Below are 22,615 nucleotides of genomic sequence, written 5' to 3'. Positions count from 1 at the left end.
TGCATTGGTGTTCCAGCACGACACATTCACATACATATATGGTTCCAGGAATTAAAACAGTTAGAAGGCTTAAAACATACACAGTTCTACAATCAATCTGCAAGTCCTGGCAAATATTTGGTCACATTTTTCTGTCTTGTGGCAAAGCAGAAGTTTACCACTGCTGTAGTATATTTTATAGACTCTGCCACTAAAAATCAACTCTTGGCAGACATCGGAAGGAAAAGGATAGCTTTCTGTCCTCGTCCAGTTTTTGGTCCGAGTTTGTACTGCCCAGTTCGTTTCAGTGCAACATACCAATCACTATGTTTACGAGATCGATATGTATTGTAGTTATTAGATTCCAAGCGTTCAAAAAAGAAGCATTCATCTGTTACGTATTTCTGAAAATGAAGGAAGAAAACATTATTCATAGTCTGCTACTGTCACGAAATAGTCTAATCAGAAGTATTTAAGACTTGATCAGCGTTCACACCCATTTAGCAAAAGGATAATACACATATACAATCAGAACACTGTTTTATTTTATTTTTGAAGCTCCCATAGATAACACGCTTCCACACCCACATAAATGAAAACTTCCAAATATTACTTCCAAATTAGAGAGCTAGTTTACAAAAAGATTTAACCAAACAGCTTTTTGTAAACTAGCTGTCTAATTTCCTGATCAAAGGTCAACACTGCCATACGTAATAAGGAATAGAAAATATTTATTTTTTATACACATTAACTGTCCACCCTTAATAGAGATAAGGTAAGTGAGTCTGCAGACTTAAACACACTTCCTTAAGTGTAAATTCCACTGAAATCAGTGGCTGCATTTACATGGAATGCTAAACCAAAAATCCTAGTTCAGTAAGACAGGATATTTATTTATTTAATTAAATTTTGTTTACTGCCCTTCATCCGTAAATCTTAGGATGGTTCACAGATGCGCACTGTGTGCTCCTATAGGAAGCCCTCCTCTAGTCTCTTCACACAAGCAACTAAACAAGTCAGGATTCAGAACTCCATAATATGCAAACCTGAAGCTTCAAAACAGACCAGGATACGAAGCCATGGTTTAAACTGGCTTAATATCCTGGCTTGTTTTGAAGCCTTTAACAGTACTTTCTGGTTTGCATGTAACAGGAAACTATGGTAAGCATTGAATCCTGGTTTGTTTTATGAATAGGGCTGTCTGCAAATGCACACCCCTTGTGCATATCCTGGATTAGTATTACATGCAAAGGTAATGGAAAATACTTCCGAGTGGACACATATACTGTTGTGCTGTCAGTCCCATTGAAATTAATTGGGCACAAACTACAATTTGCCCATTTCAATCAGGGATGTGGGGTGGAAAATTTTTCCAGGGCTTTATTTTTTCCACAGAAAGTGTCAATAAATTAATTAATAATAATGAAGGGATGGAAATACATTATTAGGCAAGCTTTGCAGTTTCAAAGTTTTTAACTTTGTTTACTCAAAACAAGGAAAATAAGCATGCTAAATCAGATTATCCTCAAGGGCACCAGAATTTTTTTGATGCAAACTGAAAAATTTCTAATACAAAAGATCCTGGAAAATGCACATTACTGATTTTGATTAGACTTAAGCACAATTATCTCTGGATTCCGCCAGTGTATTTACTACCATATTTTTATTTACTTTTTTTTTTTTATAAAGATTTTTATTGATTTCCAATTTTTTAACAAAAGCAAAAAACAACATAAAAACAAACAAACAAAAAACTCATATTTTCTTAACCTTATTTCCATAACCCTCTTTTCCCGGACTTCCCCATACCTTTCCCTTTTTGCATCCTTAATTTAGTACCATTATTCAGCAACCTTTCTTGCCCAATTAAATATAAATTCATCCTCTTTTTCTATTCCACCCTAAAATTAAACCCAATTTTCGCTGCAATTCTACGTCTTCTTTTCCCTCAGCCCATATTTTTATTTACTGACTTCCATTACTAACCCACACTCATGGTGATGTAAATGCTCAAATATACTTAAAGAAAATATTGCTTTACCCCGGCCATCAAAGATAGCACCAAAATGGAAGTACAGTCAAACTTTGGAACTCAAACGCCTCTGTTCTCGAACGTTTCGGCTCCCGAACGCTGAAAACCCGGAAGTAAGTGCTCCAGTTTCTGAACATTCCTCAAAAGTCGAATGGCTTCCGAGGCATGTTTTTCATTTTTTCCCCCATTTACTTTGCAGCCCATTGATCCTCAGTTTTCAAACGTTTCAGAAGCCAAATGGTCTTCCGGAATGGATTACGTTTGAAAGTCAAGGTTCCACTGTACCACAGTGGAAGTCCAAGAAAGGTATTAATTAATGCCTACAGGTGGAGCTGTGTTCTCCTGTAACTGCACCAAATTCTGAGAACCTTTAAAAAGCATTAAAGGCATTCCATGACATCTAGCTCCACCCTAATACGAGAGGGAGAAAGAAACGATAGCATTTGCTTACCAGTGCTAACAACCGGCCATCTTCATTCATAGAAAGGAAACGGTTTGCACACACACCTTTGATTGACACGACTCCTCTCTCTTCTGCCTGAAGCAGCAATTTGACTGGATAGGAAGAAAGACAATATCAATGTTCAAATAATTCCCACAAAGTGTGAGCTGTCATCCATGGGTCACTCTGAAGGGCAGCTGCAACGGCTTTGAATAACCCCAACCATGTGACCCAACCTATTGCACTATAGAATTCAGAGATGATAATAAATAAACAAACAAACAAATAAATAAATAAATAAATAAATAAATAAATACAACAACAACAACAACAACAACAACAACAACAACAACAACAACAACAATTTATTTATACCCCGTCCATCTGGCTGGGCTTCCCTAGGCACTCTGGGCGGCTTCCAACACAATATTAAAATACCGTAATGCATCAAACATTAAAAGATTCCTCCACATTTGGAACTTCAAAACTGCAAACTTAGTAACTGTAACACGATTCATACTAATTTGTACCAAGTGTTGACCTAACACAAATATGCAGGGCATTTACATTTTACCTCCAAAACGGTTCAAAATGGCACTAGGATGCAATCTGTCTACAATAAGTAAAGGAGAATCACTACTTATGTGGGGGTTCTGTTCCCGGCTGCTGCACCAGGTTGCACGCAAATGGGCATCCCCCTGTTCTGCCCCACCCCATTCTTGCCCTGCCCCCGCTCCATCGCCTTCGGCGCCAAAAACGGCATGCTTGTGCGCGGCCATGTGAAGCTCGAACACGCAGGAGTGGGGAATTGCCTGTAGGTGATTTCAGTCAGAGTTTGATATTTTAGTGTGGCGTCACCTACACTCCTTGCCTATTGATACTAGACCAGCAGCTTTCAGCAGCTTTCACTGTACATTTTTCAATGCCTGCTAAAAAATTGAGGGATGGCTCAGTTGGTAGAGCATGAGACTCTTAATCTCAGCGTTGTGGGTTTGAGCCCCATGCTGGGCGAAAGATTCCTGCCTTGCAGGGGGATGGACTAGATGACCCTTGGTGGTCCCTTCAACTCTACAATTCTATGATTCTATGATTCTATGAAAACATTTTTGTTTAGACAAGCCTATTCAATTGTTTAAGAAAGTTGATGTCAGTTCTGTTCTGCTTTCAGTCTACTGCTGTTATTTCAACTTTTCAAATGTCTTAAATTCTTATTGTTAATCCTTCTAAGTGATAATTTTATTGCTTTATCTTTTTGTTTTCTGCAGTCAAGCTGTTTGAGAATTTTATGAAATAAATATATCATAAAGCAAACAAAAAGCATTAGATAAATGACTCCTGTCTCTCTGCATTTTCCTCTGAAATTAGTTTAATGTATTTTTTCCTGTATGCTTTTCAAAACCTGCCAATACTTGATAGAGAAGATCCTAATCATTTATCCAGGAAAAGAAAACTCAGAACTAATCTACTTCATTGCACCAATGTTTAAATTGCTAAGGACACTTAACGGAAGCAAGAAAAGAAACCATCTTACGATTGTATATCACTTAAAATAAAACTGAAACACTACTCTGAAATATCTTTATAGCCCATTTTCCAATTTTTTCCATGTACTACCAAAGCTTGTTTAGTCATAAACAGGCTCTTAAAAGTGATTCATATAAACTGCTTCCAGACCATTATAAAGGATTTGATCTTAAGAACTCTACCAAAATTTACTGGACATGAAATATTTGTTGATGCTTCTTAAACTGAATGCACTCCAGAAATTTGAAATGCAATCTTTGCTACTGACAAAACCGAAGATGCAGTGCACTTTACCAAGGAGTAAACTATAGTTAGGTAAGTGTACCTGCAACTTTTCCCACTGCAGTGGGAATTTTGATTTGGGCAATAGTCAATGGACAAGCACCATTTTCTGTTCAGCACTGCGGCCTCCCCAGGCTGTTTTTCCCCCGCTTAGCAAACAAAACCATCTGTTTTTTGTTATACCCATCTGTTTGCCCCATGGATACTGGTTTGGGAATTAATTGCACTTTATACCTTATATAAAGTAAGGATGTAATGAAGGCATAGATGCATCTTTAATACCAATCTGAAAACCTGTGCCCAATCAATAAAATTGTGATGGAGGAGGGAATGGGAAAATTTTCTTCTGGATAAGTCCTGACACTGCCTTATATCTATTTAAAGGGGAGGAGTGTACGTGTATCAGTCCTAGCATCTGCCTGGACCTAGGGGGGTTTCAGGAGGAAGCAGAACATATTGGCCTCCCCTGATCTTACCCCAAAATATTCTGCTGCTGTACATCCTTCGGCTGCGAGGGTAGGGAGGAAATGGTGCTCATCTACCCCTCAAGAGATTCGTAATGCTCTTAAAAAACAACTTGCCAACAAAGATGTGAAGAGACAATATCAGTACCTTCATGGACAATTAAGATGATACTAACTTAAATGGGCTAATCATATATGATAAACTTTGTGTGTATTAAATAACACTGTAACTTGGCTAATGGGAGATGACTTTGGTAAGGTGTGTTGCATCCTCTTCAGCTAAACAACAGCACTATTGAGAGACAACCAAACCTCAATATTAAGAAACATAAGACTTGCAAATTAAAATTCCACTGCATCCTCAGATGAAGTTACTTGCAGAGATGGTATTAAGACATAGAACCGAAAAGCAGGTCTTGAGTTTGGAAACCGAAACCCATTCAATACATAAGATAATATTTTGAAACTCAAGTTTGTATTAACTGTTTAACTCAAAAAACCATTACTTTTGACAATGTGAAAGAATTATAGCTATTTGTTTACTGCCAGCATAAACAGTACCATGTAGTTGCCAAATTTTTCAGAGGAAAAACAAATACATGACCAATTTAAAAAGCAAGCTATTTAAACAGTGGAGAGAAAAAGGTGAAACTCTAACCTCTACCTTTGCTAAGAAGTTAAAACGATGCCCTGTATTCTGCAAACAACATTCTACAGAAGTGTGATGACCAACTTTATTCCGAAGAGTCAGGAGCAATATTTTTACACTTAACTGGGGGAAATATTATATTTGGCCTATATTTTCTTCCTTTCTGCCTTCTTTAAAATTCTCAGTCTTATGGCACAAATCCCTTCTGCTCATATACTGACTAGATGTATTATCCAAATGGATATATTGAATGCCCAAAAGTATGAGATAGCTTTCAACATGGTTTAAAGTGGAGTGCTTTTAAGTTTGTCCTGGCCAATCTAAAAATGTCCATCGGAGAATAAAACCATACTTTCATACCCACTTCCCAGAGTCTCACTTTTGTAGAGCAAGATGTTATTTCATTCTGTATTCAAAAAAATAGTATTTTTAACATACAGTCTGAATGCCAAATGGAAGTATAGGCCAGCATTATAATGTATTATAATGAGAATAAATTGACTGTCAACGAAAGCTACTAATTATTAGGTGAGAGTATAACAAGAGGACTGTTCACACATAAAACTAAGGCATGCTTTGTTCAACTTAATTTGTTAATATTTATTAAATTTATATACCACCCTTTATGCAAAGATCACAAACTATTATTAGTTTGAATGTGCAAACCCAGCCTAGCTTACTAACCATAGTTGGTTTCCTCCCACCAAACAATGAAGCCATGAATTTCTTGTTGGTTTACGAACCATGGCCGATACTAAGTGTAACTAGAACTTGGTGTTCTGTTTGAACCCAACAACCTTGCTTAATCATTCTTTGTTTGACCACCCCATTCCTTGGGACAAGAGCACAAGGCAAAAGCCACTGAAAAACAAGCCAACCTTTGGAGAAACAAGCCACAGCTTGCTTGCTTGCTTGCTAGTCTATAAGATGGCACATGGTTTGTCTAACAAATGAAGGTTAAACTAAGTCACCATTGGAGCTAAGTGTTTTGTTGAGCTAGGGCTCTAGCATATATTAGACCAGGCTTCCTCAACCTTGGCCCTCCAGCTGTTTTTGGCCTACAACTCCCATGATCCCTAGCTAGCAGGACCAGTGGTAAGGGTTGATGGGAACTGTAGTCTCAAAACATCTGGAGGGCCAAGGTTGAGGAAGCCTGTATGTTATATTAATGAGCCAAAGATTAGAACGACTTTGAAGCAGATGTGGCAGGGACATAAGAAGTGGAAGGGGAGAAAGGGGGACATCATAAATATTCTGTGGAAATAGAGAATTAGATGGTTGAGGTGGATGAGCTGTAGCGGTAGAGCACTTGCTTTGCAAGCAGATGGTCCCAGGGTCAATCCCAGTTGGTGTAGACAAAGACTGCACTAGATGGACCAATGTCCAAATCAGCAGCTTCTTCTGGGTGAATTGCAGAAAAGGCCTCTCACAGTAAGTGCCCCAATGCCCTTAAAGATGGGCATATTGGGCTACTGGTCACCTGGTGACTGAACAGCAATAGGTGCTTGGATGCATGTTTTACATTCAAACTATGAAGGAATCACTCAGAAGGAGTGTGACTATACCATGTATTTACTTCAGTACATCTTTACTTGAAAGATGAATGCTGTCGCTCTTAAATTAAAGGAAACCCAAAGTTATTTGATTTTGCATCAGCTTTCCAAGTTATAAAACCCTTCTATTGCCCATGTTTTTCTATATACAAAAAAGATGTACAAGGATACAGGTGCAACAGACTTTGTACTTGCATTATACAACAGAATTTCTGTGAAAGGCCTCATTTCAGGGGAATGCTAACAGATAATTTGGGATTAGCTGGCATATCCTGCAAAGGACCAGTGTTGCTTAATATAGAACAAGCTTCTGAATGAAGAATGGGAGCTGTTCAGTTGTGGTTTTTTTCTGCTCAATGCCAGCTTTAATTTTTATGCATTACATAATAGTGGGAAACACTTCTTCTGGCTAGTACAAATGACATAATGCATGTAACAAATGCATTTATGCTTTAGTGTAGCTATTTCTTTTAAAAGTATTTACAACTTAGCTGCAACAAGTTGTCCCTCGTGTTATAGAGGCCGTGTTACAGAGGCAACGAGTTAGTTGTCCCCTGTGTTTCAGAGGGCTGACCGGCCTCAACCACAATCGGGTGCTTCATTTCATGCTGTGGAACATATTTTCATCGGAGATTCGGAAGTGATCTTTGCTTTTCACATTTTATATCACATTTAAAGATATAGATACTGTATGTATATATATATATTGCCAACAGGCCTATGTAGTTGTTAAGAAATTTGTGGAGAAGCTAGTCATTTTAATGGTGGTTTTGTAGTGCTTTTAATAACTTTTCTATGTATAAAAACACACTCTGAATTGTATACTGGTTATTTCTGTAATGGTTCTAACAGCACAATCCAATGAATGTTCAGTTATAAATGAATTCCATTTTATAGAAAGAGGCTTACTCTTTAGTAAGTGTGTGGAGGACTTTGGCCTTATAGCACAATTCTACACCTATCTACTCAGAAGTAAGTCTCACTGAGTTTAATGGAGCTTACTCCCAGGTAAATGGGTATAACATATGGGATTGGATGCATACTTTTTCCTGGAAGTAAGCCTTATCAAACACAATGGCACATGAAAACAAACATGCATAGGATTGCTTTGTAAATCTGGTAAAAGCAATCAGTACATATTTTGTTTCCAAAGCACCTGGTTTATGAATAATGTTTAAGGTGGTGGCACTGAAAACACTGTCTCTGGGCTGAGAACCAAAATGCCTGTGACATTTATACTGAGAATGAGTTTCCATACAACTCCTACGTCCAGAGGCGAGGAATTAATGAATTGTCAAAAACACGAACAACTTATACATTGTTTTTAATGGCACTCATATATGCCTACCTAGGAATCCTTCCCTTTTCATTCAGTTTTGCTAGCTCTGTGCTTCAAAACCCAATGCATATTGTGGCACATGAATTCAATGAGACTTACTTCTGAGTAGACACGCATAAGATTACACAGCAAGATTCACACCACTACCAGCATCCTAAGCCACAGCTATGTCTCTGTGATGGATTTTTCATTTTGATAAGCACGGTTATTTATTTATTCCAATGTATATCCTGCCCTTCCCGCCAAAGAAGGCATACAAAATAGTTTCAAAAATATAATTAAAAATAAAAAAGGATATTTTAAACTTCTATAAAATAATTTCTTGGTTGCCAATAACCATATCTTTCAGCCACCAAATGGTAAACAGGAATGTTTTTAGATTCTTTTTGAATGCTAATAGTAAGGGATACAGCTGCACCTCACAAATGGGAAACTGCCCCCGAGGCCGTATCAGAACATCAGAATCACAGCAATATAAAGTGGAGTCCAATATAAACACAATCCCTGTACAGCTAGTTGTTCATTCTCCCACCCAAACCCCACACAGTTAAAATATTTTTATATAAGCCGTTACAAAAGCTTAGTCCTTTTAAAGACAGTTTTAATCCCATGATCAGCACTTAATATTGTCAAGCCTAGCTGTCTCCCTGCCTCCCCATCCCTCGTCTTTTTTTTAGTAACTTCTGTGATAATCTTGCCTCCCAAATATTTGATTATCAAATGAGATTATCAAATAAGAGATTATTATACACAACAAATCAAAATCCAGATAATGTGAGAAAGCAAATAAAAAGCGTTTGAATCTTACAAGGAGAGCAAAGAAGGTGAAGAAAAATCATACACACCATCTGAACTTTTACCATCTCTCTAGCGTGCAACTAATTTACATCAACTGACAAAATAATCAGCAAAACACTTCAGTTTACAAGAAGGGAGTTTGTGTACTCACTGAAAAAACCCAGGCTGCACGTCCCTGGATCAATGACTACCATTACTACCATCTCTGCTACGGAAAAGGCAGTTCCAAGCCAAGAGTTCGAGGCCCATCTCCAACATATTTGCCGAGGCCCTCTAAGGAAAACCCTTTCATGAGGCCCCTGCGTGACATACACTGCGGTTAAGTAACTGGGCCAAATGCATAGAAGTTAAATCTTGCTCCTGCACATTCAACTAAAGAGCCCAGGAACAATTAATTGGGAGTCTTCTTTGCTTGGTACTAGAAAGCAGCTAAACGTACCTCCAAGAACTAATATACTCAGGGAAGGATGCTAAAAGACGTGAAAGTTGGAACCAAACTCAATGGGACTCACCTCCAAATAGACATGCATAGGATTATACTGGAAAAGACACTTCACACAATATAAACATACACAAAGAGGCAAAAGTGCTCGCCAACCATAGTCTATGTAGTGCTTCCAGATGGAGCTTTTAAGGCAACCCAGTCGTTGCTCTCCCGCTATAAGTGACAGCAGATGACTTTCTACACTTCAGCAGCGACAGCATTTTTTTACATATGCATCCTGCTATGTTCTGTTAATAAGGGACACGGGTGGCGCTGTGGGTTAAACCACAGAGCCTAGGACTTGCCGATCAGAAGGTCGGCAGTTCGAATCCCTGCGACGGGGTGAGCTCTGGTTCCTCGGTCCCTGCTCCTGCCAACCTAGCAGTTCGAAAGCATGTCAAAGTGCAAGAAGATAAATAGGCACCGCTTCAGCAGGAAGGTAAACGGTGTTTCCGTGCGCTGCTCTGGTTCGCCAGAAGTGACTTAGTCATGCTGGCCACATGACCCGGAAGCTGTAAGCCGGCTCCCTCGGCCAATAAAGCGAGATGAGCGTCACAACCCCAGAGTCGGCCACGACTGGACCTAATGATCAGGGGTCCCTTTACCTTTTATGTTCTGTTCATACTGGTGGCTGTAATACAGCCACATTGATAAGCAGGGCCGTCTTTAGCATATGCCCCACCAGGGTGCAAAGATCCGCCCAGCGCCCCCAAATTTAGTGCTGCCCACGTCTACACCCAAGATATACTTCTCCGCCGTTGCAGGCGAGGCCATGGCAGTGGCATCCTGCTCTTCTGAGTCTTGCTGCTGTCGCCCCTCAAGAACCAGGGATCCGAGCTCCGCAAAGGGGCACAGCTTCACATCCAGGTGCTTTTAAAAGCTCCCCAGGAGGAGGAAGGACACAGCAGCCACACTGACAGGGGGCAAGAGAGCAACACCTCTCCATGCAGGGCGGGACTCTGGGGAGGAGAAAGCGGCCAGGGTGGAGGCGGCAGCAGCAGCCGGCTTTGAATGTCAGCTTGATCAAAATTATTTATTATTTCATAACAGGTAGATAGTTAAGAGCTTATGCAGCTTCAGCGGCGGGCGCCTGGCGTGCCCCCAGAATTTAGTGCCCAGGTGCCCCACACCCCTTGCACCCCCAGGTAAAGACGGTCCTGTGGATAAGTAAGAGACTAGGAGTCAAATCACATCATTTCAACATGTTGGGTTTTTAAAAAAATACCAATTGCTTCATTTGTGCTAATGCTATTTTGGTTGTTTGTTTAAGAACTACCATTGTATGACTACTTTAATCATGTTTAAAGAGAAAAAAAGCAAATTTTAGCAGAATTAAAAAATATATATATTTAAAATATAAACATCCTGGTAACATGATGCTTACCAGAAGGGTAATGGTGAATCTAAGGTGTGGCAATTGGGTTCACTACTTGAAATGCTCCCAGAACAAGTCAAAATCAGACCTTTAAAAATGATGGGGAAAAGTAGCACAAAGGCCATCTATACCTGCAGAAGTTGCTTTGCTGTTCCATTCCTTCGATAGAGAATTTTACAAGCTCTCGGAACAATCAGAAGAACAGGGAAATTATAGGAGAAGATTTAATGATGACATATAGATATGCGATTCAGCCTTACATGTTAAGCACACACGCATAAAAAAGATGGTCGCCATGAGAAGAGGATGCTTGACTAGATGTGCCACTGGCCTCCAGCAGGCTCCTCTCATGTTCTTAAAAATATAGTTTACAAATTTACAGTTGCAAAGTTGTAACCTGTCACGAGGCCTAAAAAATGGACACACAGGAACCAGAACTAAGTAAGTGATATAGATTTCGGACGAACAAAATATAGCTTTCTGATCTCAGAAAACTTAGGAAGAACCCTAACTTATAAGCAGCATAAGTCGTTTAGCCTGTCAGCATCTATTTCCCTGTTCAAACGTAACACAAATAGGGCACTATCAACAGCTTGCCATTGGCTAAAAGTTAAGAGACTGCAGTGAGAGGGGCAGGGAGAGTCTCCAAAGCCATTTACAGGTTCCTAAATCAATACAGGGATGCGGGTGGTGCTGTGGTCTAAACCACTGAGCCGTTTGGGCTTGCTGATCGGAAGGTCGGCGGTTTGAATCCCCACAACAGGGTGAGCTCCTGTTGCTCAGTCCCAGCTCCTGCCAACCTAGCAGTTTGAAAGCACGTCAAAGTGCAAGTAGATAAATAGGTACCGCTCCAGCAGGAAGGTAAATGGCTCTGGTTTCGCCAGAAGCGGCTTAGTCATGCTGACCACATGACCCGGAAAAACTGTCTGCGGACAAATGTCGGTTCCCTCGACCAGTAAATCGGGATGAGTGCCGCAACCTCAGAGTCATTCGTGACTGGACTTAACAGTCAGGGGTCCTTTACCTTTTAAAAAAATAAATACAACAAAGCAGCAAGAAGTCACCAGAAAAGTTGGAGCATCAGCATGCTTCCAGCAACCAACTCCAGCAACCAGCTACAGTGGTGCCCCGCAAGATGAATGCCTCGCAAGACGAAAAACCCGCTAGACGAAAGGGTTTTCCGTTTTTTGAGGCTCTTCGCAAGACAAATTTCCCTATGGGCTTGCTTCGCAAGACGAAAACGTCTTGCGAGTCTTGCGATTTTTTTCGCTCCCCCCCCCCTTTTCTAAGCCACTAAACCGCTAATAGCAGCTTAGCCGCTTTGCCGCTAATAGCGCTAATCCGCTAAGCCACTAATAGGGTTGCTTCACAAGACGAAAAAACCGCAAGATGAAGAGACTCGCGGAACGGATTCTTTTCGTCTTGCGAGGCACCACTGTATCACATTCTCAACCAGCCACAGCCTCCTAACATGTTTCAAGGGAAAGGATAAGACTATGATTCTGTTATATAATCTGAGAGACTAAAAAGCCAATCTATGTGTTGCCCATGAGATAAATCACAAATCTCTTAACGTTCTTAAAAAGAAAACCCCTGTACTGCAGATGCAAGAGACTGCAAATTTGCTCATAGAAGCAATGGAGAGGGGCTTATAACCCTTTCTCACTGCACAGTTTTTATGATCAAGGATCAAACTCTCACACCCACACCAGGCTGCTTAATTTCCAATGAAGGAGGGACACAGATAACCCCAGCAGTCCAATGAGAGAAAACAGAGAGGGGTGATTTGCGGGTGGGGGAAGACTTAGTACCCCTTTCCCCCAGACGTCTAATGTGCTCTAAATCACTCCCACTGCCCCACTCATCTTCATAAGGATTCAGTAGTGCCCCAATTCTAATTTGTGGGCTTTGCTTACATCGGGTTGTATCCAGCATACTCAGCGGCATACTTGCTCCACTAGCTTTGAACCAGTGGAATGTTATTGCAAAAGAGAGCGCAGGAGCAGGTTACTGCTAACTTTGTTGTGCAATAGACTGTGCAAGGTGCTGCACGAGTTTCTGCTAATGCAACTACTGTGTTAGATTCCCCTGTTGTACTACACTAAAACTCATTCATCTGCTAGCAGAAGAGACCTTGCATTAGCAGACAGCAAACGCTGGATACAGCCCAATATTGTTTAGTTAGGCCTAAGGCTCTGGAAAAACAGTAAAGCAACTTAGGTGTGACTAGAACATTTACACAAAACTGATACAGAAAATAGAATGCAGGTTAAATAAAGCTGATGTAGGTATCTTTGACTGACGAAAGCTTAGGTTGCCTAAAAGCAAAAAAGGAGGACACTTTTAAAATGATTTACAGTCATACATCATGTTATGTTTGCTTCATGTTACGTTTTTTCAGGTTGTGTCCCGCGGTGACCCGGAAGTACCTGAAAGGGTTACTTCCAGGTTTCTCCGCTAATGCATGCGCACAAGCGCCAAATCACACTTTGCACATGCACACAAGCACCAAATCGCGCCAGGCACCTGCACAGATATGGCGCTTCAGGTTGTGAGCTTTTCATGTTGCAAACGGGCCTCCAGAATGGATCCCGTTCGCAACCAGAGGTACCACTGTACTAAGACACTGAATCTGGTGTAAAAGAACTTAGGAAGTGATTCAATGGTCTCTAGGATGTCCCAGAAGCCACATAATTTGAAGGTTATCCTTCTCTACGATCAGAGACAGAGATGACTTGACCACTGCACTTCATTGTAAGGATGAAGCCACTTTCTCTTTCGAAGCAAGAAATGTGGGGCATACATTATCTAAATGTAATAAATAGCTAGTTGAGAAACTCAGAACTGATGCCATACTTTACATGGACACAGTGCAGCACCTTAATGAAAACATAGCTGAAGATGACACCCACAAATCCATGAGTGAGATAAACAAGATGATCTATTATTTTTGTCATCAAGCAGTCATGAGATTGCATTGAGCCAAACAGAACTGTTATTCCTTTAAAAAAGTGTTGTTGTTCTTCATTCTGTGATTGCATGCTTACTAACCAAAAGTGAGTTCTGATTTCGTTTGGTTATTCAGATCAAAGTCCACTAAAACAAGGTAGGCTTTATAGAAGGCATAACAATGCTTAAGATTCCCTTAGCAGATGAAGAGCAGGATGCCTTGATTTGTTCTTTTTTTTTTTTTTTTGTCCTTGCAGCAGCAGCAGCAGCACTAAACTTCAACCAGGAACCAAATCTAGGATCCCATGAATAACTGCACTTTTGTTTGGTACACAATCACCTTTTTGCTTCCAAGGGATAGCAGGAGAGCAGGGAGCCTTAGTGGAAAAAATGATCAGAGAAGAACAGGTTAAGCAGTCTTTCTGCCTCACTATTCATTCTTCCAGTCAAACTGGCAGCCTCCCACAATTGCTTTCCTTTAAAAAGAGAGAGAAAGAGGCATCTGCTGTGTAACATCAAGCAAGCAACTAAGGATGACATTTTCCTGGGAATCTTACAAGGAATGGGGAAAAAATGACAAGAATTGTAAAAAGGGTTAATATAAGAACTGGAGAAAAAAATTGAGGTAGAAAGGAGATGATAGCTGGAGAAAAAGAGTAACTTCTAGCTGCTGCTTCTTTTTACAAAAACGGGGTGGGAATAAATGAAAGAAGGCAAGGTGGACCATGAAAAAGTCAATTTAAAATGAGAGAGGACAGAAGACGGAACGAAAATTAGCAAAAGGAAAGGAAATTATTCCAACAGAACATGCTTCAGCACTAAAAATGGTGAGAAAACAGGACGGTTTTTAGTGAGAGAAAGAATAGGAAGTTGAGGGTGCAGGGTGAGAGAGAAAAGGAGGGTTTTTTTAATTCATCACCTGGTAAGGTTCTGGCTGCAAATGTTAAGCATTAGAAAGCCAAAGGTGGAAGAGACATTATGGAAGCCTAAAAGTGGCCAGCGTGGTTCCCTTGAGATATTGTTAGACTACAGCTCCCATCATCCCCAGATGACACAGGCAGCGACTAGGGATGATGGGAGCTGTAGTCCAGCAACATCAGGAGGGCAGCACATTGACTAGCCCTGACGTAGATAACCATACAACATTAACTTGAGAAAGCAGAGTACAGAATACTGAGGAAGAGTACTATTACAGCGTAGAAAATGTGAGTGATCGTTAACCTTTAGCCATGGGCCCTCAGCAGAAAAAAAAAGTATTGTAAGGAAGGGATAAAATCAGAAGGAAGTGGAACCGGAAGAAATCATGACCCCAGTTTAGGTGCAACCAAATAGCTTGATAATGAAGTCAACGAACCAACCTGGTTAGAGTAGCAGGCTTTTCGCCAGAAAAAAGGCCTCTGAGAGAAATGTGAGTATGAAGCAGAATTACCTAACTTTTGGTTACCTGACTTTTCCTTAAGAAAAAAGACATCCTTTCCTGAGCAGGTAATCAGCACTGTCAAACCGGACAGCACCAACCATATGTTCAACACTGCATGGGACCCTAATCCATAAACAAACATCATGTAAATGTTTCCAGTTGCTGAGCACAGGAATCAAGCCATGTTTGTGCACGTGAAGCATCTATGATGTTAATGTATTACCTTCTATTAATTTTTTTGCATTGTAATTTTCATTTCTGAACTATGTTTCAATTTTAAATGAAAAGTGGTAAATACCGTAAATGGCATAAATAAATAAATGGGGCACACAAGTCCAAGTCCAGAAAAAAGGCCCATGCAGGACAGCTGAATTTCAAATATGAACTATTGTTACTGAGTGCAAGTAATCTGTCATATATGAAAAACCACAATGTTTGCTGTCAGCCTCAAATCAAGGTTCATTGACCGTTCCGCATTATTAGTTTTGTTTTGGGTTTTTTAAAAGCACTCTCAAATACATTTAAATTTGATATTAATACAAACCATTTCATTTAAGTGACATACAAGCTGTTGGTATCTGTCCGTCTTGAGACAGCCTTCTTGACCGCTGGACCCACTATTGATCTCATCCACTCAATCGGCTGTCTTCACATGCAGGGGAAGTCCCGAGCTCACTAAGGGTTTGAGACCCATCAGCTGCCCTCACCTGCTTTAGAACACTTCTAAGTTGTCATTATTTTTACGGGGGATGCAGTCACCTACCAGCAAAGTCAGGTTGTGCAATTAAAACTGATTTTGAGTTCTTAAGCAATAAACTTGCGTCCTCACAAAATTGGATTTTTTTGCCAAAAAAATAAATAAAGTAAAGGTGAAACCACTGGAAAGCATGAGGGGGGGGGGAGATAACATTTGTTTGACATGCAACATTGTTAAACCTTCCTGCAAACAAATCAGAATGAATGCCTGACAAATAGCCATTGCCGTCTAACCTCCCTATAAATTTTGTGCAAACAAATCAAAATGAATGCTCAATAAACTGGTCACTGGAAATGAACACTAGTTTCCCTCAGGCTGTACTTTATTGTTCTTTTCAGACATGGACACCTTTCCTTCTATTCCTTGCTGGGGGTGAAATCTAGCCGAGTCATATTTTCTGATAACCACCCAGAGAATTTTCTGATAATTCTCAGTTCTTTAGTAAACACAAATGATATAAACTTTGTCCAATGCAAGTATTGCCTCAGGGCAACCTATACTGATAGCCCAGCACACAGGAATCTGATAGGAAACAGATAAAAATATATTTAACACAGAATACTGTTACCTTAGTGTAGATAACTCAAGCAGACTTGCAATGGAAAAATACATTATTAAGCCTCATGCCACTCTGCATACATTTTACCAAGTTTCAGTGATGCTCCTTACAAGAGATCCCTCAATCTTTCAGAACATGTTAGATGATGGCCACATACAAAGCAGAAAAAACTTGAAAGGGGTAACTGTGGAAGGGCGGGCAGGAGAGGGAAATGGGCTAGAATATTTTTGTGTTTGTTTCTTGTATCGTATGTGCAAGTACCACAGAACCCTGTGCTTCCAATTTTTGGTCAAAAAGAACAGCTTTGAGGACAAAGTAATATATCAACATGCTGAGAAAAACTCTTGCTCACAAAGGAATGAACGATTAGGTCAATCTATGCTTTTAACCTTCAGCACATACTAACTTGGAGTGATGCAAGTTACTGTAAGCACATCTCTTCTAAGAACTAATCCACTAATGAGTACTTATCTCCCAGAGATCACTTGTTTCCGATATACAGCTTAAATGCATCTAAGATTACAAATAAATATTTACAGGCCTTGCAACGGGGTGAAAAGATTATGAATAAATGATATATTCCACACGCTCAAAAATACAAATATTATCCTTTATCATAAACATGAGCAGTGTAAGTAGAGTATGATGCTTTGTTCTGTAATCCATTTTATGTAACCAGTGTAGGGGGAAATGTAGTGAGGAAATGAAGTTAAGACATATGAGGGCATTTAATCAGCATGAATGTTTTAGCACTGCTCTGTATTTTAATACTTTTAATGTTTCTTTGTATGGCTGAATATAGATTCAGCTTAAATCAGCTGAATCTTTGTCCAGACTTGTTTCTGATAGAAGAAACAGAACTTTCCAGAACCACATTTTCTGTTCATGGGAATTAAACTGCAGCAAGTGTAATGTCTGAAGGACTTAACACCCAGATCTCCTTGGAATCCCAGCCTGAAGTTAGCAAATTCATATATGACTCACAAAGATACACAGATCTTTCCAACCTTAACCTTTTGTCACAGAAGCAGCCTACAACTATACTTATATGAACAAAACTGATATTGGTAGTAGAAGAGCAACACCCAGGAGTATTTGCACATGCAATACAAGAAATACAGTATTCACCCACCTGACTACCAATACCTCCAAATCCACATTAGCCGTTTGTGGCCACAGCGATGGTAATAACTGTTCACCCACCTTCCATTCCCTAGGAGCTGACGACACCAAGTACTTATCACCAAGTATCAATGCACAAGCTAAGGAAAGACTGCTGCCTAATATTCTGACAGTATCCCCATCTCTTCCCCATTAACCCTCTGATCGCTTCCTCCTCTAGGCCCCACCCCCAGGAGTTATGCCCCCAGTCCTGGCCACAAGCAACTCCTGTGACTGGCTGCTCAGAGGCCCCTGTCAATCAGAGCCTAGCTGAGTCAAGAGCCCTTGCCAACATTCCTTTGTTCCTAATCCTGGAACCACCTCCAGAGGCTATGAATTTTAGAGTACACGGTACTGTACTAATCTACTTAATATAAAATTAAATAGATCAATACTCTGCCTTAGATTTAGACTTTCCTTATGATTGTGTCTACCCACTGTTTCTTCCATGGTCCTAAATAAACTTCAATCAAATTTCTGGGCTATACTGGTTTCTGGACACACTCAAAGGCTGTTTATTTCCCCCACCACCAACATTACTCTGCTTCTGATTTAAAGTGCTTGGGAGGTCAGGACAGGTGACAGGCTGAAGTTAGAATAGAATCATAAATGTGGAAGGGACCATGAGGGTCATCTAGTCTAACTCTGTGCAGTGCAGGAATCTTATTTGCACAACAGCAAAAAGAGCTTGAACTCACAACCCTGAGAATAATTGCCTCATGCTCTACCGACTGAGAGACTTGGAATACAGCTGACTGTCTCACTACACTCAAATAGACCCCCTTAAGGCAACTAAGAATCCTGAACCCCTTATTCAAGATGACAAATAACCAGGTGGCAGCAAGAAGGGAGAGGTGCAGGATGAGACAGCCATTGTTTGTGAGCTGCACCAGAGTGTATGCAGTGTTAGGAAAGGAGTAGTACCTCTAGTGGGGGACACGTCATGCTCCTTCTGTAATTGTTTGTCCACCTCTGGTCCCCACACTCTACTCAGATCATCTGTGGCTCCTAGAAGCTCTCAACATGCAATGGCAGCCACACTCTGGGAAACGGCTTTGACTAGCTGGCTAAACTAGATGAGGGGAGCCAGTGGGACTCAAACCCTTGCTGAGTTAGGGACTTCCCCTACATACAAAGACAGGCTCCGGTGGAACAAGCAGACAAGCCCAACAGCAGGTCCAATGGTCAAGAAGGTGGCTTCTGTACAAGCTGTAGAGAGAAGTGATTCTGATCTAAACCTCCACTGCCTTGCGGGATGTCTTTGGGAGAAGAAGAGGGTATGGAGTAAGCCCTACACAAATCAGGAGTGGAGTCCCTAAGATGGTTGGATGGCGCCCTGTATGCCGCCTCCTGGCAGCTCCTGCAGCCAAGCTGGTGCCAAACGTATTGCTCTGCTTTCTTTTGGACCACATCAGTGAGACCAACATGGGGGGGGGGCTTGTCACCCCCAAAGGTGCATGCCATTATCTTTTGAGACAGATGGATGCAAAGAACACAGGAGCAAGTTTACCAACATTACCTGACACATTCAGAAAGTCTAAAGAATCCATTAAAAGGAGTTACACTAATTCCTAATAAAATGTAAGCAGACTAGCAAGAGAATTGATGCCACATTTTACATGCCACAAGTCTTCTTGTGTTACCTAGATTGATCCCAAAATAACTCTGTGTTAAATGTACCATTAAGTCATTTGCAAATATGAGAACACCGAGGCAGACGGAATCCCCATAACATTAAAAATCACTGTATTCCAATACAACTGGGAGTTCTAAAATTACAGGATTCTGTGTTAAAAGCAGATTTTGCTGTCAGTGCATTACAGGACATATGATGTTGCTCAACTAATCTTATTGTCACTATGAATGCCAATTCATAATTGGCATTCATAACCCTGAAATTCAAGTGCACCTAATAAATAAAACATTATATCTGCATGGAACAATGTTATAACAAAAAATATTTTACAATTCACCCAACGAATCAAAGGAGGAAGCATTTTAATATTCCAAAAACATTAGAATTCAAAAATTAGCTTTCTTCTTTTCTGTTCTTTTTAGGTAGAGCCTTCTTTCCCCCAGTTTCATGAGTTTGTCACCTCTTTTTACCAGTTTCCTTTATTTCTGAATAAGCTTAACACAAAACCCTCTCATTCTCAAAGCAACAATTGGGCCCATGACCAACAAGTCTCTTTGCAATAATGCTTATGGAATGGAATAAAGTATCAGGAGCCAGGGCGGGAGCGGCAAGTTATACAAGCCTTGGGATGAAAGAGATTCTATGCTTTGAGGAGCATGTCTGGGATTGTTGGGAATCCTAGGACTGGTGCCCATTATGGGTTGCAGACACTCAGAAGACAGGTAAGGGGCCGAGCTACAGTCAGTGTGACTTTGTGCATGGCATGAAAGGCAAAGGGAAAAGATACACAGATGCTACAGGAGTGTGCATAACACAATGCCAAAATAAAAAATATAGAAGCAGGGGCAAGTGAAAAGATGAGGTGAAATGACACAACATGGAGAACAAAATTAGTTCAAAACTAGGACTGGTTATGTAGGAAGGATCTCAGGTGGTGTCAACAGCTGAAGGTGAAGACAACAGGGAAGTCCATCTCTGTGGGACGTAAGTTTCTGAAAGCAGTGGACATAGCAATTATTTCCAGCAATTAGAGGGAAACCAGGGGAAAGTGGGCGATGGATGATGTTAAGCAATGTTAGTGCTAGGTAAGAGCAGGGAAGCTCCTATGGATGGGGATCATGTATTTGGCTGTGGGAACCATAGCATGTTGGTTGTGTGTGTGTAGAAAGCTGCAAGCAGTGATAGATCTTATTCTGACAACTGGCTTAAATTTTTGGAAAAAAAACACTACCCACCAGCTACAGTTCCCACAGGCCTTTCTCCCTGCATTCCTAAACACAGCTGGGAGCCAGATGCATTGAATTTAATGGGACTTCACCTAGAGATTTGTTTTATCTGCTCATCTGCCTTTTGCCCAGAGATGGCCTTCCTTTTAAACCAGAGGTGAGGAACCTGTGACCCTCCAGGTGTTGTCGAGACTTGACTTCCAACACCACTGACCACTGGCCATGCTGGCTGGGGCTGAGGGAAACTAGAAGTCCAAAATCTAGCCTGCCACAGGTCCCCCATCCTTGCTTTACTGCATTTTAAAAATATTTGTCACAGTTATTGTGGTGTTTTTGTTTGTTTTTCGAAACTTCATAAAACCCAAAGAGAACCTTAGGAGATATCACCTGCGTGAAACCACAGCCAATGTTCTTTAAATTAAGTGACCCTCGGGGAGTTTTAAAACATGGAGGCGCCTCACTCTGGTTTGGGTCTGAGGATGAGGCCAGCGGGGCCCCGTCCCGTCGGTTTGAGGGCAGAGACGGCGGGCCGGTCGGTACTTACTGTACGGGTCGCTCTTCTCCCGGACTCCATCCACTCTGCCGTCGGGGTTGATCCTCAGGAAGAAGCCGCCGTTTTTGCAGTAGAGCCGCTTGGGATCCTTAAAGTGTCCGGGCGCGAAGGTGCCGCCACTGCCTCCGCCGCCGCCGTCGTCGGGCATCGCGGGGAGGGTGGTGATGCCCGCCGCAGCCATCCCCGCCGGGCCCGCCGCTGCCGAAGACGGCTCCCCCCGGGGTGCCCTCCCGCGAGCGCCTCGCCGACGGCCGCCTCGGCCGCGTCCCCCCAGCCTCGCGCCCCGGCAGCCGCTTCTCCCTCGCCCGCTCAGCCTGGCCGCCCGACGGCCACCTCCGCGGGGAGGGCCGGCGCTGACGGAGAGGCGAAGGCGCCCGCTCGCTCGCTCGCCCGCCCGCCTGCCTTCCCTCGGGGCTCCCTGCCCAAGTTCTCGCAAGTTCGCCGCCGGAGCTGCGCAACGCCGAGCCTGGCGCCTCCGAGAGACCTTTCCCCGGAGCCAGCCAAGCCTCTCCGGCCCAGCACGCCGGGGAGTCCTCTGGCTGAAAACTTGCTGCTGCCGCCCAGTGCGCGGAGAGAGAGGGACGCGAGGAGACAGGCGAGGCGCTGTTGCAGCTTCTGGGCTCGCCAATGTGCGGCCCCTCGACCAGGACTTATTATTTACTTGTTTGTTCCCTCCCCTCTGCCCCTCCTCCGGCCTCCCACCCCCTCCGTGTCTCTTTGCTGGGCCGGTTCTCTGCCTGCCGTCCGGTGTGACGGGGAAAGGAGGTGGTCGATCCTGCTGCTGTTGGAAACTGGCCGGGATGGGGAAGGGGGGAGCGCCTTCCCTCCTCCGCATCCCTCCGTGTAACTCTAGCCTGCCCAAAGAGCGCTTGCACAATGCAGCAGCCGCCGCTTCACCCCGGGCCAAGCGCTGCTCGGCTCCCACACAACAGCGCTCTCCTTTTCCCGCCGCGCCGGCCTGCGCAGTTGCAAAGCGGCACAAGTCGCTGCGCACTTGCAAGCTTTGCAACCAAAAAGGCGCGCAGCAAGGCGGCGGGGCCGTTGTAGAGGTGAATGCACCGAAGGGACACTCAGGCACCCCACCACCACCAAAAAAAAAACCCCTCCTGCCCTGGAAAGCCAGCAACCTCCCTCCCTCCCTCCTGTCCACACACGAAAAGCGAAGCAGCAGCAGCAGTTCCCTGGACCCACCGTACCAGCAGGAAGCAGGTGCGTGCAAAAAAAGCGCAAATCGCTCCGTGGTCTCAAACTAGCTAATCGTACTCTCCGCGCTAAAGGCAACGCACATAGATTAAGGTTACCAGATTTTTTTCAATGAATCTGGAGACACTTTTCAACTTCAATGTATTTTGTATGGGGACTGATTAATAAATCCGGGGACTGTCCCCGGGAAACGGGGACATCTGTTAACCGTAACATAGATTGCTAGCTCA

The 22,615-nt window shown here is 42.2% G+C and overlaps 1 protein-coding gene across 1 annotated transcript; it reads right to left on the bottom strand.

The window, feature by feature from the left end:
- Nucleotides 1-10: 10 nt before the first annotated feature.
- Nucleotides 11-21,395, bottom strand: FGF2 (fibroblast growth factor 2). The gene is made up of 3 exons (XM_079990522.1): nucleotides 21,174-21,395; nucleotides 2,463-2,566; nucleotides 11-383 (listed from the first exon to the last, which is right to left on the bottom strand). Exons 1-3 carry the CDS (start codon nucleotides 21,361-21,363, stop codon nucleotides 198-200), a joined length of 480 nt encoding a protein of 159 aa, XP_079846648.1. The 5' UTR covers nucleotides 21,364-21,395; the 3' UTR covers nucleotides 11-197.
- Nucleotides 21,396-22,615: the final 1,220 nt, after the last annotated feature.

The sequence above is a fragment of the Podarcis cretensis genome (genome assembly GCF_951804945.1).
Source record: "Podarcis cretensis genome assembly, chromosome: 9".
Lineage (NCBI taxonomy): Eukaryota > Metazoa > Chordata > Lepidosauria > Squamata > Lacertidae > Podarcis > Podarcis cretensis.
This window is presented reverse-complemented; position numbering and strand designations above follow the sequence as displayed.

Coding starts and splice junctions, on each gene's coding strand:
- FGF2 (XM_079990522.1), bottom strand. CDS start 21,363: ATGGCTGCGGCGGGCATCACCACCCTCCCCGCGATGCCCGACGACGGC. Junction 2,567..21,173: donor GGAGAAGAGCGACCCGTACA/GTAAGTACCGAC, acceptor CTTCCTATCCAG/TCAAATTGCTGCTTCAGGCA. Junction 384..2,462: donor ATGGCCGGTTGTTAGCACTG/GTAAGCAAATGC, acceptor CTTCATTTTCAG/AAATACGTAACAGATGAATG.